Raw genomic sequence first — 16,887 nt, forward strand, 5'->3', positions numbered from 1 at the left:
TTTGAGCATGTGTACTTCTAAAACACAATCGATTAAACAGAGGTATGACTTTATGAATTATCTGCAAATGTACCTCGCAAATAATAACAATACGTGAAGACGTTCATATAGCAAATGAAAAGTAATCGGCTTCTGTAAAAAAATCTTGAAAATTATCCAGCGATCGTGCCATAATCAAAATAACTATTTTACAGCAGTAATAATATTTTAACAAGTAGCCTACACTTTTAACGTTTGAAAGGAACCACATTTAGTGCTGTGTTAATTATCATTAAAAGCAAAACGGGAGTCTCTGTGCCTCCGCGACAGATGCAATTCTTCTGGCATCTCTCCTCATCATCTCCTCCTTTTTTCTTCTGTGTCTTGAACTTGGGGCTCGAGTCCGACCTAAGGTTCGAGCTGCCTTCAAGAACAGCAAGCTAAGTTTGTTTACCGTTAATTATTAAGACTAAATGGGCAGGCAAACTCGTGAAACAATGAAAATAAAATAATCCGCTATAATGTGGTTTTACACGTCTGTAGAAATAAATAAAGCAGTCATTAATTTCCCTAATGCATGGTTGTTTGACATTTACTTCTTGTATTGAAGACTGTGTTATGCACTGATTACTATTACGGATCTAAATCACCTTAGAGGATTATTTACCCAATTAATGTCCAGGGACTAGGAGAGGAGTAACGACACCAGAGTCAGGGATCAGATTTACTGAATGTATTGATTGTTCAAATGATAAATTGAACAACTTATTCACAATGTTAATAAAACATGAATACTTCTCAAACAAAACAGCGTAGGCCTACGCAAAATAAACAATCAGTATAACAATAAACTTTGATTCAAGAAATACAATTATGTGATTGCAAATCAGGCAATGAGGTGGTGAAAATGAGTGTACTCAGTCTTTGCAAGTCTGAAGTGTTCCAAAAAGTCCACTTAACGCAAGGAGGGTACAGATTTGGTCAAATGTTAATCCTCACACGCGATGTCATCACATTGAAACTCAAACAGGTGGTTAAATCCTCAGTCTGCATCCTTATTTGGTCCTGAGAGGCTTAATGTGAGGTGATATTAACAATGATGAATGTATTGTCGTGTGCTGCGGTGTTCCATAGGCGTGATGGGTGTGTGTAATATACACACTCAGCTGGATAAACGTGGATGAACGTGGTTCTGCAAATATACAAATTAACTCAATAAGTTTCCAGCACGATTTGTACAATAAAGTGCCGCACCATTATCGTATCACTTGAGTGAACACGCGAGTCATTGCACATGTGATAAATGAATAATATAGCAACTAATCTTTACAACTGAACAGTCATCTTGTTAATGTATCTAACAGAGTGTCAAGACAATGATTATTAAACTAAATAAAGTAAAACAAACACTTACAATCTGCAATGACGCACGTGATGGTATTCACCATACAAATCCACATATCTCTGGAGCGATCACACAACATCGGCCGCCCATCACATCTGAGAATGCCAAACTGCACACGATATGAATGCTCTATGGTTGTACTATAACCGGATGGCTATAATTCACATTGAATCATGAATTTACAATAACAACACACACCGCATTTCTTCCGTCTCCTCCATTGCTGCGTATCTGATCTCGCGTTATTTTCTGTCGAACTCGCGAGACTTAGGATTAAACTCCGCCTACTCAGCAGACGCAATACTCGCACAGAGCAACTTGAACATAGTCTTTTGCACAGCCGCCCCCAAATTTGGTATGCAAATTTGCCCTTAGTAAGGTCTATGATGAACTGTCTGTGTCTGGGGGTAAAGCTGGCAACTCAATCAGCTTAACTACTGGTCTGGTGTATGTTTGATCTTTAACCTTGACAACCGCCGTTCTGACTCTACCATCTGAGCTGGGAATGACAGAAGAAACAGTGCCAACTTTCCATAGTGCTCTCGGAAGCTGTTCATCAACAATGAGTACTACAGTACCAACTGCAATGTTCTGTCTCTCACGGTGCCATTTCTGCCGTGATTGCAGAGTGGGCAAGAAGTCATGGACGAAATGCTTCCAAAAATGGTCACTAAGAACTTGACTATGTCTCCACCTTTTCTTGCTGAGTAATTCAGAATCTGAATAAACAACCTGAGGCAGAGAGGAGTCAGGCCGCCCCATCAGCAGGGAATTTGGCGTTACTGGGTCGGGATCGGCTACATCGCTAGAGACATAACCCAGAGGTCTGGAATTGAGAATATTTTCGACCTCAACTAAGACTGTTCTCAATACCTCCTCAGTAACGGTCTGAGCACCTAAGGTGGTTCTTAAGGCCGTCTTCACCGACCTCACCTCTCTTTCCCAAGATCCACCAAAATGAGGTGCACTGGGAGGATTGAACTGGAATCTGATTTGCTCCTTTGCTAGCTGATCTCTGAGGCTTGGCTGGATCTGGTGAAAGGTTTGCTCTAGCTCCTTAGCTCCACCCTTGAAATTGGTTCCCTGATCGGAGAGGAGCTCGTATGGCTTTCCCCGTCGAGCAACAAAACGCCTGAGAGACATCAAGAATGAATCGCCATCCATGTGATACAGCAGATCAAGATGTACAGCTCGAGTCGTGAGGCATTTGTATACAATTCCCCATCTCTTCTCCGTGCGACGACCTACCTTTACCATCAATGGCCCAAAACAGTCCATCCCTGTTGAATAAAAGGGGGGTTTGAATAATCTCAAACTGGACGAAGGTAGGTCTGCCATTCTCGGAACCATCGGCTTGCCTCTCCACTTTTTACAATCAAGACAACTGTGTTGATGCCTTTTGATCGCCTCTCTTCCTCGCAAAATCCAAAACTTGCGCCGTAACTCAGCGAATACTCGTTCAGCTCCTGGGTGGTGCAGTTGTGCATCATAGTGCTTGATTAGGAGCTTCACTACAGGATGGTTTGGAGACAGAACTATAGGGTGTAGGATTTCTTCACTCAACCCATGACACCTACGGAGTCGTCCTCCTACTCTAATCAAATCCAACTCTTTGTCATATTCAGGAGCAAGCTTAATCAGTCGGCTATGTGCAGGAATGGCCTTTCCATCTTTGAGCAGAGAAAATTCCTCTGGGAAATCGTGCATTTGGCATTGTCTCAGGATAGATAACTCTGCTTTCTGAAACTCATCTGCACTCAGTGAAACAGCCGCCCCGTGAAGGGATCGAGCTGTAGCCTCCAAAAATTCAGAATAGCTACTGAACTCCTGGGCGTCAGGCTCAGATTGCGATTCAGCCTCCTTCAATGATCCACAAAACACAGATTTCTTGAGTTCCTGATTTTCTTCAGGGACCTGACCTTCTGGTACCTTTGGCCAACAGCTACTAGGCTTTGTCAAAAAATCTGGACCTCGTTTCCATCGTGTTTCTTCGGCTAGCTGAACCAGAGACAACCCACGTGTGATATCATCCGCAGGATTGGATGCTGAATCAACATAGCGCCAAGCTCCCGGGTCGGACAACTCCTGAATTTCTGTGACTCTAACTCCCACGAATACTCTGTATCTGCACGAATCAGACTGGAGCCAGGTAAGAACCGTAGTCGAATCAGACCAGTATACAAATTGGTGGATATCTAGAGTCAGCTCTTTCTTTAAGACATCTCCCAGCTGTGCCCCGGTCAATGCAGCGCAAAGCTCCAAACGAGCGATGGAGATCTGTTTCCTTGGAGCGACTCGTGACCTTGCAGCCAGGAAGGAAACCTGCATGTTGTCGTGTTCGTCTTCAGAGCACAAGTATGCCACAGAGCCATACGCTTTTTCAGAAGCATCACAAAATACATGGACACTGCGGCTCTTAACTGGATGCTGAAGGCTGGCACTGTAACATCTTGGTATGTGAATTTCCGGCAAATGTGGTAGCTCGCTCTCCCACTGATGCCAAATGTCTAGTAGACCCATCGGTAGGTTAGGGTCATCCCATTCACGTTGTTTGTCCCACAACAACTGCACGACACTCTTGGCTCTTGTGGTATACGGAATGAGATACCCAAGAGGGTCATAAAGCTTGGCTAGGGTGCGATAGATGTTCCGCATGGTAGTTTCACCCTTTTCCTTTTGGTAAGGTTTGTATACCAATGTGTCGGATCTGCACTGCCATATCAATCCAAGGGCATTCTCTTGAGGGTTGGTCATTTCTTGACGGAGCCAGATATCACTACTACTTGACTTTAACTCAGCAGGAAGGTGGCAAATAACCTCAGGGATGTTACTGGCCCATTGCCTCAGTTCAAATCCACCCTCCTTAAGATGACACTGCAATCGGTTTACCAGCTGTACAGCTTGAGCTTCAGTTGGTACACTCTTGAGACAATTGTCAACATAGAAGTTGCGCTCCACAGTTTGACGTACTTCATCGGTAGCCTCAAGATCCACCTTTGCATGAGCCTGAAGTGCGTAAGTAGCACAACAAGGGCTACACGCAGTGCCGAATGGCAGGACTTGCCACTGATACACCACAGCAGGTTCTGATGTCCTCCCATGCCGCCACAGAAAGCGAAGGAATGGTTTATCCTCATCAAGTAGGCGGACTTGATGGAACATGCCCTTCACATCACTGGAGATGGCCACGGGATGTTCCCGAAAGCGGAGGAGTACCCCCAACAAGCTAGAACTTAACGTAGGACCGGGCAAAAGATGGTCATTCAGAGATTTACCCTGGTATTCAAAAGAACAATTGAAAACAATACGGTTCTTTGCATTGTGCTGGACCATATGATGTGGTATGTACCACGACTTGTAGCTCAGATCGTACTCTGCAGATGTCAATGGGGTGACGTAACCCGCGACCAGCAATTTCTGAATCTCCGATTCGTAAGCCTCAGCCATACTAGGATCTCTAGCTAGTTTCCTCTCTGAACTGCGTAACAGGGCCATGACTGCTTCCTTAGGTGCGTTCAAAGGAGGCGGCGACTCTTTCCAGAGTAGAGGTGTGGCGTACCTTTTGACACCATCCACATCAATCCTGATGGTTTTCTCCTCTAGAAGGTGAATAGCTTCTGCATCCTGTCGAGATCGACTAACCACTTTCTCAGATCGATATGGAAGAGTGTCCAACTTCCAAAGATTTTCAACCTGACGGAAAAGCTCATTCTCAGGAGAAAGACAGGAAATGAACAAACATTCCTGAGAATGTAAAGAAGGATTAAGGAAACTTGATGGGCCCTGTAAAGTCCAGCCAAGCTTTGTATGAACCGCTGCAGGGCCTCCAGGGGGACCAAGTCTCACGGGCTCGACAGGGGTTATCAAGTGAGGATAATCTGAACCAATAAGCAGCAAAGGCTGTGCTTCGTGGATGTCATTCAAAGGTAAATCACGGAGATGACGATATCTACTTTGCAAATCAGCAATGGGGTAAGTATGTTGAACCAGAGCAAGCTCTTTTGCTGTGAATGCACCTTTGATAGAGTAAAATCTGTCAGGATTTGATACAGGTGATATAGAGAAGGATACAGCTCTTCCATGAATAGTATGAACTTCCTGTCTTACCGTGCGCAAAGCCAAGTTTTCGACTTCACCTTGGAGGCCTAGACATTGAGCAGCTTCATACAACAAGATAGTTCGCTCAGATCCGTCGTCTAGCACAGCGTAAGTTTCAAGCGATTTATCACCATTCTGAAGGATCACTCGGCTTAACTTAAGTAACACCTGCTTACTACTTGCAGGTCGATCTAAGTACAAGGTCTGAGAAGCAGGCTCCATTGAATTTGCATCTTTCTGAGACGTCTTGATACTGCCTTTTCTCATTGCTTCTGAGCTGGAATTGACATCATGAAGGACATCAAGATGCCTTCGGTCACATCGCTTGCACTTTGCCTTCAGTGTACATTTAGCTGACGAATGGCCTCGACCGCAGCGCCAACACCTATTGCCTGTTCTAATCCAACTTTCGATCTGCTCATTAGAGAGAAGTTTGAAGTTAGAGCACTGGTTCATGTAGTGCTGAACTGTGTCACAGAATGGACAATATTTCTTAGGCTTGTCCTGTGGTCTGTCTGGATCTGTGGCCGTGGTCTTTGGATTCTCTACTGGTGCTACTTTCTGCTCTCCTCCATGTAGAACAGTAGTCATCTTACGGGGCACAAAGCTAGTTCGCTTGTCTTTACGAGAGCTGTGTTTCTCCTGGTCAGGATAGGTCCCATATTGAGCTCCCTCTACTTGGACACGTACTTCGTATTCTAACCAGTCAGCGAAGTCGAGTAGCGTTGGAATCGGTGTCTGTAGTGGGTTAATGAATCTCTTAAAGTTAGCTCTTAGGTCGTACGGCAACTTAGCTAAGAGACGAGAAACATGTGATCCACATTTCAGTTCGGTCCAACCTGTGCTACCTAACTGGTTCAACATCCCAACCAGTGCACGGACGCGAAGGGCGAATGCCTTGAAAGACTTCACATCACCGCTCCTGATACTGGGCCCATCCATTAGATTACCAATCCTCTGCAAAGCCAACTGATGCGGCTGGCCATACATATCAGTGAGTGCTCTCATTGTGTCGCTGAAGGGCGTACGACTGTGACTATATGAGTCAGCGACAAGCAAAGCATCTTCCAACTTAAGATGGTCCATAAGTATTTGGAACTTAAAGGACTCAGAAGCATCGTCAGGTAGGATGTTGGTTAATGCCAACTTAAGACGCGCAAACTCCCGGGGATCATCCCGACAGAAATCTGGGATTTTAGGAGTGGGTCCCCGATATTGCATGGATGAAGGACATAAGGCAGATGGAAGCTCAGACCGTCCCTGTGAATAGTAAGAATGGTTAGGTGGCAACGGTCTACTTTCTTGAATGCACTCTTGCCTCCAATCAAACGGAGAATGATCAAAATGATCCCTCTGAGTATAGTCTGGTAAGTGTCTATCACTCGAACAACGATGGTAAGGATCAATTGCCGTTCGATGAACATCACGAGTTGACATGCGAGACTGTCCAAAGGGAGAATTATCTGTATGATGATTATAATGATCAGACAGACTATGTTGCCTCAACGGAACGTTAGCATCATTCCCGTATCGTGGTGAATCACTTTTGCTGTTAAGAGGGTCATTATAAGAAGGAGTCGACATACCTGATCCAGACTGATTATCATTAAACCGACCAACTTTCTTCAAACTTTCTGTCAGCTCTTCAATGAGATCTCGGCCACCACGGTTATGACCTGTGTGGAGTGATTCATCTCTAGATGGCACCAAAGGAGTGTGTTCAGGCTGGTTAGGATTACTGGTAGACTTTGGTGTGGATGACAACCCAACATCATCATTCGAAGGTCGCTGCACAGACAATGAACCCTGGGAAGCTAACACAGGAGAATTAGCAATCAGTTCCGATATGCGTTTCACATCTTGTCTCAATCGCATATTTTCCTCCCTCATTTCACGCATACAAGATAGCATTTCAGACTGCTCCTCTGCAAACGCTAAACGGTTTTGAGAATAACTGACATCATAATCACGTAGATACGATGGCGGTCTAGTTATTCTACGTGGACGTACAACCTCTGGCTCTAAAGGCTCCTCCCTAGGCCTGGACATCATTGCTAAAGTGGTTATAGGTATCCGGCTCGAAGGACCATCAAATGTATTGAAGACTGTGTTATGCACTGATTACTATTACGGATCTAAATCACCTTAGAGGATTATTTACCCAATTAATGTCCAGGGACTAGGAGAGGAGTAACGACACCAGAGTCAGGGATCAGATTTACTGAATGTATTGATTGTTCAAATGATAAATTGAACAACTTATTCACAATGTTAATAAAACATGAATACTTCTCAAACAAAACAGCGTAGGCCTACGCAAAATAAACAATCAGTATAACAATAAACTTTGATTCAAGAAATACAATTATGTGATTGCAAATCAGGCAATGAGGTGGTGAAAATGAGTGTACTCAGTCTTTGCAAGTCTGAAGTGTTCCAAAAAGTCCACTTAACGCAAGGAGGGTACAGATTTGGTCAAATGTTAATCCTCACACGCGATGTCATCACATTGAAACTCAAACAGGTGGTTAAATCCTCAGTCTGCATCCTTATTTGGTCCTGAGAGGCTTAATGTGAGGTGATATTAACAATGATGAATGTATTGTCGTGTGCTGCGGTGTTCCATAGGCGTGATGGGTGTGTGTAATATACACACTCAGCTGGATAAACGTGGATGAACGTGGTTCTGCAAATATACAAATTAACTCAATAAGTTTCCAGCACGATTTGTACAATAAAGTGCCGCACCATTATCGTATCACTTGAGTGAACACGCGAGTCATTGCACATGTGATAAATGAATAATATAGCAACTAATCTTTACAACTGAACAGTCATCTTGTTAATGTATCTAACAGAGTGTCAAGACAATGATTATTAAACTAAATAAAGTAAAACAAACACTTACAATCTGCAATGACGCACGTGATGGTATTCACCATACAAATCCACATATCTCTGGAGCGATCACACAACATCGGCCGCCCATCACATCTGAGAATGCCAAACTGCACACGATATGAATGCTCTATGGTTGTACTATAACCGGATGGCTATAATTCACATTGAATCATGAATTTACAATAACAACACACACCGCATTTCTTCCGTCTCCTCCATTGCTGCGTATCTGATCTCGCGTTATTTTCTGTCGAACTCGCGAGACTTAGGATTAAACTCCGCCTACTCAGCAGACGCAATACTCGCACAGAGCAACTTGAACATAGTCTTTTGCACACTTCTGTTCAAAACGTTATACATTTGGCAAATGAGGTTTTTCAGCACTATGTTCGAACAGCAACTCAGCGTCCACTCACCCCCGCGAATTATGTTTAAAAGCTGAAACGGGTCCGCGGTGTAAAAAAAGCAAAGGTTAGGGATCCCTGATCTAGTGGAATGGATTTGAACTAACAGCGCTTTGATAAGTGAACAGACAAATGCGCTAAATTAGAGAAAAAGTGGGTGGGTCCATTATCATTGGTCTTAAAAAGTGGGTGGGTCCTGTCCCACCCACGTATAATGGTTCCGACGCCCATGATAAAATTTCAGATTTGTACAGATATTTACAAAATATTGCTGCTTACTTGCAAAGCCTTTAAGATGTTTTAACGTTAGATTTAGTCCGAGATCTTTCTGTCCCTCCATTGAAAATCTATGTACTGTTTCCATGTCCAGAAAGGTAATAAAAACATCATCAAAGTAGTCCATGTGACATCAGTGGGTCAGTAAGATTGTGTTGAAGCATCGAAAATAAATTTTGATCCCAAAATAACAAGAAATTTTTTTTTCAAACTTAAAGCGTGCGTCTCCCCAGACTGTAAACGAAGCTCGGGTGCACAAAAAAAAAAAGAAACAAAAAGAAGCAGAACAGATAACAGGCAGTCGCGTGGTATGTCAGCCACGTCACTGGCTTGTTCGACTTTATGCGGCGCCACAGTCGGATGATGTCAAAGTACCGCGGACTTGCTCTCGCGGTGACGCCATCTGTCTGTCAGTTCTTGTAGCGCAGCATGAAGTCAAACACATATAAGTTACACAGAGATTGTTGAATTCGTTATATAATTGGCTACATGTTTTATCTATCAATATTTTCCATGAAGTCATTGGCTGATGGAGGAACGAGCGAGCGATTGGTAACATTGCTAAAGGCGTCACGTTTTCGACGGCGCTGTTTGAATGATCTTTTATACTACTTTTATACTGTATTTTAAATTCAAACTTTGAAATTACCGAAGTGTAATCTCATTTACCCTTACATGTTACGATGTAAATAGTCCTCAGATTGTATATTATATTCTATTACCAGATGTTCATGCGAAATCTGATGTAAACAATAGACTATATATCTATATCTATCTATATCTATATCTATCTATCTATCTATCTATATATATCTATCTATCTATATCTATATATATATATATATATATATATATATATATATATATATATATATATATATATATATTAAGGGCCCTATTTTAACGATCTAAGCGCATTGTCTAAAGCGCACAGCGCAACGTCTAAATGGGCGTGTCCGAATCCACTTTTGCTAATTTAACGACGGGAAAAATTGTTTTTGCGCCGAGCGCATGGTCGAAAAGGGTAGGTCCTATTGTAATGGGAGTATTTTGGGCGTAACGTGCAGTAAACCAATGAGAGTCACAGCTCTCATCCCCTTTAAAAGCCAGTTGCGCTGGCGTTATGTCTAATCCCTATTTAGATGACGGACTTTGTAAACTGAAAAACTAAGCGGAGGAAGAAGATCCCCAGCTTAAGATTAATGTTAAATAATTAGGCTATGTTGTTTTTCCACTTGTATTGAAATTGTTTTTTTTTATTAAAACCTTTAAAACCCGTTTTCTTTTAGTCATGGAAGTAAAAAGCAGGCTTATAATTGCTTTAAATGTATGGCTATCCAATATCATCAAAAAATAATTTACAAGTATGTAAGATAAGGTTTGTACTCTAAAAATACTTTATTTGTAACAAACAGGAGATAAAGAATTTACAAACGGCTCTCCTCACGTTTCAGCACTTTGGACAGCGTTTTTTTAGCAAAGAGTTTTTTTAAGCATGACTTAAAAATGTTTCTCACCTCACCATATCCAGAGGTACAGAGTAATCATATACAATAAATCCGTGAGGTAGCATTAAAAAACATTTAAAAACAGACGCATTTGTTTAAAGCAAAGCATTTATTTACTTACCAGGCTACAGGTGAAGGAGCTCTTTGTGCCTTCTAACGTCTCATAATTAGTCCTCATTTATGTCCAAGAGACTCCATAATAATCTTTTACATTCAATCCTTTAATCTTTCATATTTAAAAGCGTTTTTGTGCTGCTGCGCATTCATGTACCTTGTGATAAGCAAACCCGCGTTGTCCTCCCGTGTATAGGCGCATTTTACTAATGCGCTCTTTAAATAACATAAAACACATTGCGCCATTGACTTTAGACTTTAGACCAGGTTTTTGTTGGTCAATGGCGTAGGCTATTTTAGTTGCCTCAAAATAGCAACGCGCCAACAATGCGCCTGAACACACCTCGTTTTCAGACCAGAACGCCCATGGGCGCAAAAGGGGGCGCAAATGCATTTGCTATTTAAACAACGCGGCGCTAAACGTGAAAATTAGGGTGGAAACTAGCAAAAGACACTTGCGTCGCGCATTGCGCTGCATTGCGCCGGGTGTAAGATAGAGCCCATAGTCTTTTTTCTTTACTAGGATCTTTTCTATAATTTTAAGGGGAAATGCCCACATTTTTAAGAACTGTCTTAGAATTTTGTCACTAGGAGCAACTCTTTGCTTTGAATTTTTTTTATGAATACACCAAAGTCAACCAAAGGAGTTTGAGCCTACTCATACCTGGCACCTAAACTGTGAAACAGCCTTCCTGACACAAGCTGCAATTCTGTTAAAGATTTGTGTGAAACATTAGCATTATTTTCTAAATGTCAAAAAAAAAACTATTGCAAAATGATAGCATTTATGGCGAAAAGTCATTTTAAAAACCATGGTGATGGGTGTATCCAACACCGTGCTGACTGAAATAATAAATACATCAAAATACAGCGAGAGCGACTAAAAAGCATACAGAGCAGTCAACTCCTAAATCGTTCTCAGTATTTTGATGTAATGCGCTTGACGTTCTTGTGATGCCACATGGAGTCAAACACACCTCTTCCTCCAATCAAACATATTGCGCAATATTTACTCATGACTATTATGAGCTTCAGGTGACCTGTAAATGAAAAAAAAAAAAGAAACAGTTTCTGTTGCAGTTTTGCAATATATTCCTTTTTCGAATTGCCTGAGAAACTCCTAACCCAAATGTAAAAACTTTTTTGCGATATATGAGAGTTTATGCAAAATTTGCCGTGTTTTCTTTTAGGTGCACTCTTAATTCACCATTTCAGTTTGCTCAATTTGAACGATAATGGAAACCCAGCCACTGTTCGGTGCTCAGACACTCTCAGATCTACACTAAAAACACATCTGTTTAGCCAAGCATACACATAATGCATCCTGCATTCTATGCTAATTTACAAATTACCAATAATCTATCATTTACTCCAAATATATAAAACGGTTAGTTCCAATACTTGATTCTGATTGGCAGGGGCGCAATGAACAGTTTCAAGGGGGGTATGCGAGACAGAATTTTGGGCCCCTTTCTTTAGATGATTGTTTGATTTTCATACTATAATGTGTAGCTATAGAAAATTAGTCAATTGAGTGCGTTTATTTAATTTTACAAGTCGCATTTGCACCTAAAAATAAATGCATGAAGCGAAAAAAAAAGATTTAGGCTATTCGAAAAACGAATACCATTTTAATCTGGAATTGCAAAAAATATTTACATGACTGATTTTAAAGAAATCACTAAAAGAAGAATAATGCATGGAGATGCATTTCTGAATCTATGGATATCTATGGAAGGCGCTTTGAAAGTCACGGCAGTCAAGTTTTCTGTGCGGTTTTAGAAGCGAAATGTGTACATTTATGTTTAGCCTATAATAGTTAATTCTTCAGAGTTCAATTCAATTCATATTGATGATCTTTATAGTCCATTTAGTCCATTTAAAAATGTTCTTACAAACCGATTGTATTCATCAGAAAACACCACTTATATTCTCTTTATGTCGTTGTTCTCTGTGCGTGTGGTATGTGTTTCCCGCAACCCCCACACGCGTCCTCCGCTCATGACAAAAAGCGTGGTCGGCGAAAGTTTTAAAAATTAATATGACGTAGATTTTTTTTTTAAAGTGTGTGCCTCGCCCACGCACGACCTTAGCCAGTGACACAGAAATTGCAAAAAGCACAATCGGCTAAAGTTTTAAATATGACGTTGATTTTCAGTCAAAAGCATGCCGCAATCATCAAATGTGCTGCTGATGGGCATTTAATTTCTGTGCACTGAATGGCTGTTTTTTGAAAAGCGATAAAAGTGATATACTCCCTAATATGATTTTGCACATCCAACAACAACTATATTATTACAAAAATAATACTGCATGTTTTGGCATTTGATAGCATATTGCCAGGGCCGGCCCTGGGCATAGGCGGAAGAGGCAAATGCTAAGGGCGTCGCCGACCCCTTGGGGCGTCTGTGCGCCCAAATTATTATTTTTTTAAATATATGTATATAAACATTTTACAATAAATATTTAATTCTGCACAAGAAAACAGCAGTTATTAATGAATTATTAGTAGCATAGTATCTCGGAAGATCGTGCTTGTTAAATAGCTCTATACTGCACTGAAGCGGCAGTTTAAAATATAAACCCAGAATTCAGCGAACATCAAGACAAAGAAAACGGAAACAACAATCAGACCGAGATGCAGAATTTACATAATGTTACACAGACCATGTTTAAATTTCAATGTTTCTGGACAGAAATACCAACTTGTTCACTTTGTTTGGTATTAATAAGTGCTGGCCGCGGTGCTGAAGACGCGCTCGGACGGAGTACTGGTGGCACATGCACAGATATTTACGTGCAGGCCATTGGAAACTATCGTTATTATATAATTATTATTCGTTATTTTACTTTATTACTTTCACTTAAGAAGAGTTCTGCACTTTTTATTTCAACATTTCTCTTTATATAAATTCTATTTTGTACTTAAATCTATAATTTCGTTACTAACCCAACGAACTCATCTGCGCTTTCCGATAGGTTGTAAGGGGAAAAGTATAGCTTTCTTCCACTTGAGAAGAGTTGTGCATTTTTAAACTTTTAAAAAAAATATCTCTTTACCAAAAAAATTTTTTTCTTCTATTTAAAATCTATAGTTTCGTTATTTTACTAACCCAACTAATGACTCGTCCGCTTTCCAATAGATTATGCAATATCTGTGCATAAGTGCCAGTACTCCGTCAGAGCGCGTCTTGGTCTTCAGCACCGCGGGGAGCAGCCAGCACTCCAATGCGTAGCTTATTAATACCAAACAAAGTGAAAAAGTTGGTATTTCTGTCCAGAAACATTGAAATTTAAACATGGTCCGTGTAACGTTATGTAAAATGTACTGCATATTGCAGTAGTTTATATATACGTAATGATGCACGGTGTTCTTTTTAATGTTCTTTTTCTTTAATATTCACAACACTTATCAACAAAACATTCATTAAAATTAAGAGACTAATTATATTAAACGAAATTTATTTTAAGCAAACATTTGAAGCAAACAAAACTTAAATTAATCTCGAAAATTATGTCTTATGATTCACTCTATTTTTACCGTCATATTAGCATTTAATCCATTTCAACGCCCTATAGCGTTTAAAATTACAGTCTTAATAATCAAATTAAATTGAAACAAAACAGTAACAACATTACAACAATATTTTAACAAAACAATACTTAAACATAAATATAAAACAGACATTCTCTATTCGGATACATGTTAAAACAATCTGATATAGCGTTTATAATAGCTGCACTAAGGGCTAAACCTCCGTTGCAAACCTGAATAAAAATGAATCACTTTCACTTTGAAAATGATGCGCTGTCACATTAAAACCAGCTCTTAGTCGTTTAAAATTAAACTCAATTACAATGGCTTAGACAATTCTCCTATTTCATGTTTATTTAATAAAGAGTCCACAATTGCAGAAAATAATATTTTTAACTACGCCTATTAAGTAATTGTCCGTCTTAGAAATGCAATGGCCTATTTTTCAGCAGTCGCTATCCTAATATTTCCTTAAATAAAGGCCTTGCTGTCCTTTTGTTTTAACACAAATATTTTTATTTTTCATGAAACATTTTACGGTTTACGGATCAGCATGAGCGCTTTTTGGTGGCATGTGAGATCTTACCTTGAAATGCCAAACAGTAGGGCTTTCGACTGTTTGTGGTAACTTAAAAGGATTACATCCCTGATCCCAAACCAAAATGTTGCCTACCCACCCATATCCATACCTGCACAATCAAATTAAAAACCACCAGAACCGCCAAATATGTAATTGCATCTACTAGGTCATGCTTGCACGCTGTTTTAAAAAGTGTCTCAATTTTACTTATCACAAAGTCATTTACATTAGTTTTATATTCATTTACTTTACATTTTACTATAGTGTTAATAATTAAACGTGTACAACAAAAAAAAAATGGAAAAGTGATGACGGTGGGGCCCCCTAGCGTACTCATGGGCCCATATGCCTTGCATACTCTGCACCCCCCCTAACGGCGCCCCTGCTGATTGGTCAATAGCTGTGCTTTATTCATTGTGTTCGCCCTTAGCAACACCCTTAGCAAACACACGTATAAGTTTGTTGTTTTTATCTGAGCTTTCATGCATATTACACATTAGAACGTTGTTGTTCATGGTCAGGGACTTTTTTATAGTGGAAGGAATGCTTTTATTGATTTAACTTCATGAAAGTTGCATTTAAAAAAAAAAAAACTTTAATATTGCGTGGTAACCGTTTTATAAAAGCAATAAGGTACTCGAGGCAAGTGCTGTATCGTGAATATATGCTGTATTGTCCCTTCAGCCATTAATTATTCATGATACAGCACAGCCTCTCGTACCTTATTGCTTAGATGTGAACTGCTACTACACCAATTATTCTTTATCTGCTTTCCTGCATTGGGATGCTCATCCCAAGGCACCCAGTGATTACACCAGTTCCAGTCTGGATCCAGCCTCCCACAAGGACCACAGATGACCCAACACCACTGGAAGATGATGCCAGACCATGAAAGGACCTCAAGCGAAGCCTACAAAAATTTCAGATGACCCAACACCAGTGGAAGATGACAGTGTCCTACAGAAGGATCTCCAAGGACTTCATACAATGCCATTCTGAACTCTCCTATTTTATTTTTTCCTTTTAGTTTTTCTCTGTAGTTTTGTGTTTCTTAAGCTTTTGATATGTCTGTGTTTATGTATGTTAAGTTTATGTATATTCTATTTTGTGCCTTCTGTAAAGCTGATTTGCAACTGTATAAATTGTGAAAAGCGCACCAACCCCGTTCTTGGAGATCTTCTTTCCTGCAGAGTTTAGCTCCAACCCAAATCAAACACACCTGAAGTACCTTAATTATCTGGATTGGTGAGCCCTGATCCTGTTTCTCAATTCTAAGAACGCAAAGAACGAACTTGTGTTCTCGTGGAGACTGGTCTTGCAAGGCGACCTTGGAAGAACGAACTCAGAAGGTCGCGAGAACACAGAACGCACTTGTGAGAATTGAAATGTGTGCGATTTTCCTGCTGGTCACGTGACCTCTCCAGATTTCAACGCGCAAGTGTGCACTCGATGCATCCTCGATATCAAGAACTCATCCAGGTATTTTCATGCATCCTCTGTACTTGCGTTCTTGAGAATTGGAATTGAACTTCGACTGTTAATGATGACGTAGAGCGAGGACACAAGGACGCAAGATTGCTGAAGACCGCTGTGCTATACAAATTAAGTATTGCATATACAAATTTAATTGAAATTGCATGAGGTTTTTATGTTTAGTGTTCTGGAGTACATCAGTCACTTATGAGGTTATATTTAGCAAAAGCAACCTTGTTCAGTACACTTTTTAAAATAAAGGTGTTTCATGATGCCATAGAAGAACCATTTTTGGATGGATGGTTCCATAATGAACCTTAAACATTCAAAGATCAGTAATCTTCACAGTAATGCAAAGCAGCAGCAGAAGCACTTTTGGTCCATCAAAGAACCATTCGGTTAAAGGTTCTTCAAAGAACCATTTCCTTCTTACTTTTATAGATTTGAAAACCTTTATCCAGTACAAATAACTGTTTGTGCAACAGAAAGGTTCTGTAGATGGTGAAGATTCTTTATGGAGCCATAATGACAAAGACCTTTATTTTCTGAGAGTGTAGAAATCAAGGTCACCCAATAGGTTTCAAAACAGATCCTTTGTCTTGCTGTTGGGAACA

General features: G+C 40.4%; 1 protein-coding gene across 2 annotated transcripts; it reads right to left on the reverse strand.

The window, feature by feature from the left end:
* Nucleotides 1–581: 581 nt before the first annotated feature.
* LOC135739369 (uncharacterized) lies at nucleotides 582–8,711 on the reverse strand. Of its 2 annotated transcripts, XM_073815841.1 has the most exons (3): nucleotides 8,391–8,711; nucleotides 1,394–8,168; nucleotides 582–1,171 (listed from the first exon to the last, which is right to left on the reverse strand). In XM_073815841.1, the coding sequence occupies exon 2, from the start codon at nucleotides 7,532–7,534 to the stop codon at nucleotides 1,766–1,768; it is 5,769 nt and encodes a 1,922-aa protein (XP_073671942.1). In that variant the 5' UTR covers nucleotides 7,535–8,168; nucleotides 8,391–8,711; the 3' UTR covers nucleotides 582–1,171; nucleotides 1,394–1,765. The 2 variants fall into 2 exon arrangements, with proteins under 2 accessions (XP_073671942.1, XP_065113691.2); XM_065257619.2 differs by lacking the exon at nucleotides 8,391–8,711 and having other exon boundaries at nucleotides 1,394–8,384.
* Between the last annotated feature and the right edge of the window lie 8,176 nt (nucleotides 8,712–16,887).

The sequence above is a fragment of the Paramisgurnus dabryanus genome, chromosome 9 (assembly GCF_030506205.2).
Source record: "Paramisgurnus dabryanus chromosome 9, PD_genome_1.1, whole genome shotgun sequence".
NCBI lineage: Eukaryota > Metazoa > Chordata > Actinopteri > Cypriniformes > Cobitidae > Paramisgurnus > Paramisgurnus dabryanus.

What these genes read in the sequence shown, in the direction of transcription:
- LOC135739369 (XM_073815841.1), bottom strand. Translation starts at nt 7,534, where the DNA reads ATGATGTCCAGGCCTAGGGAGGAGCCTTTAGAGCCAGAGGTTGTACGT.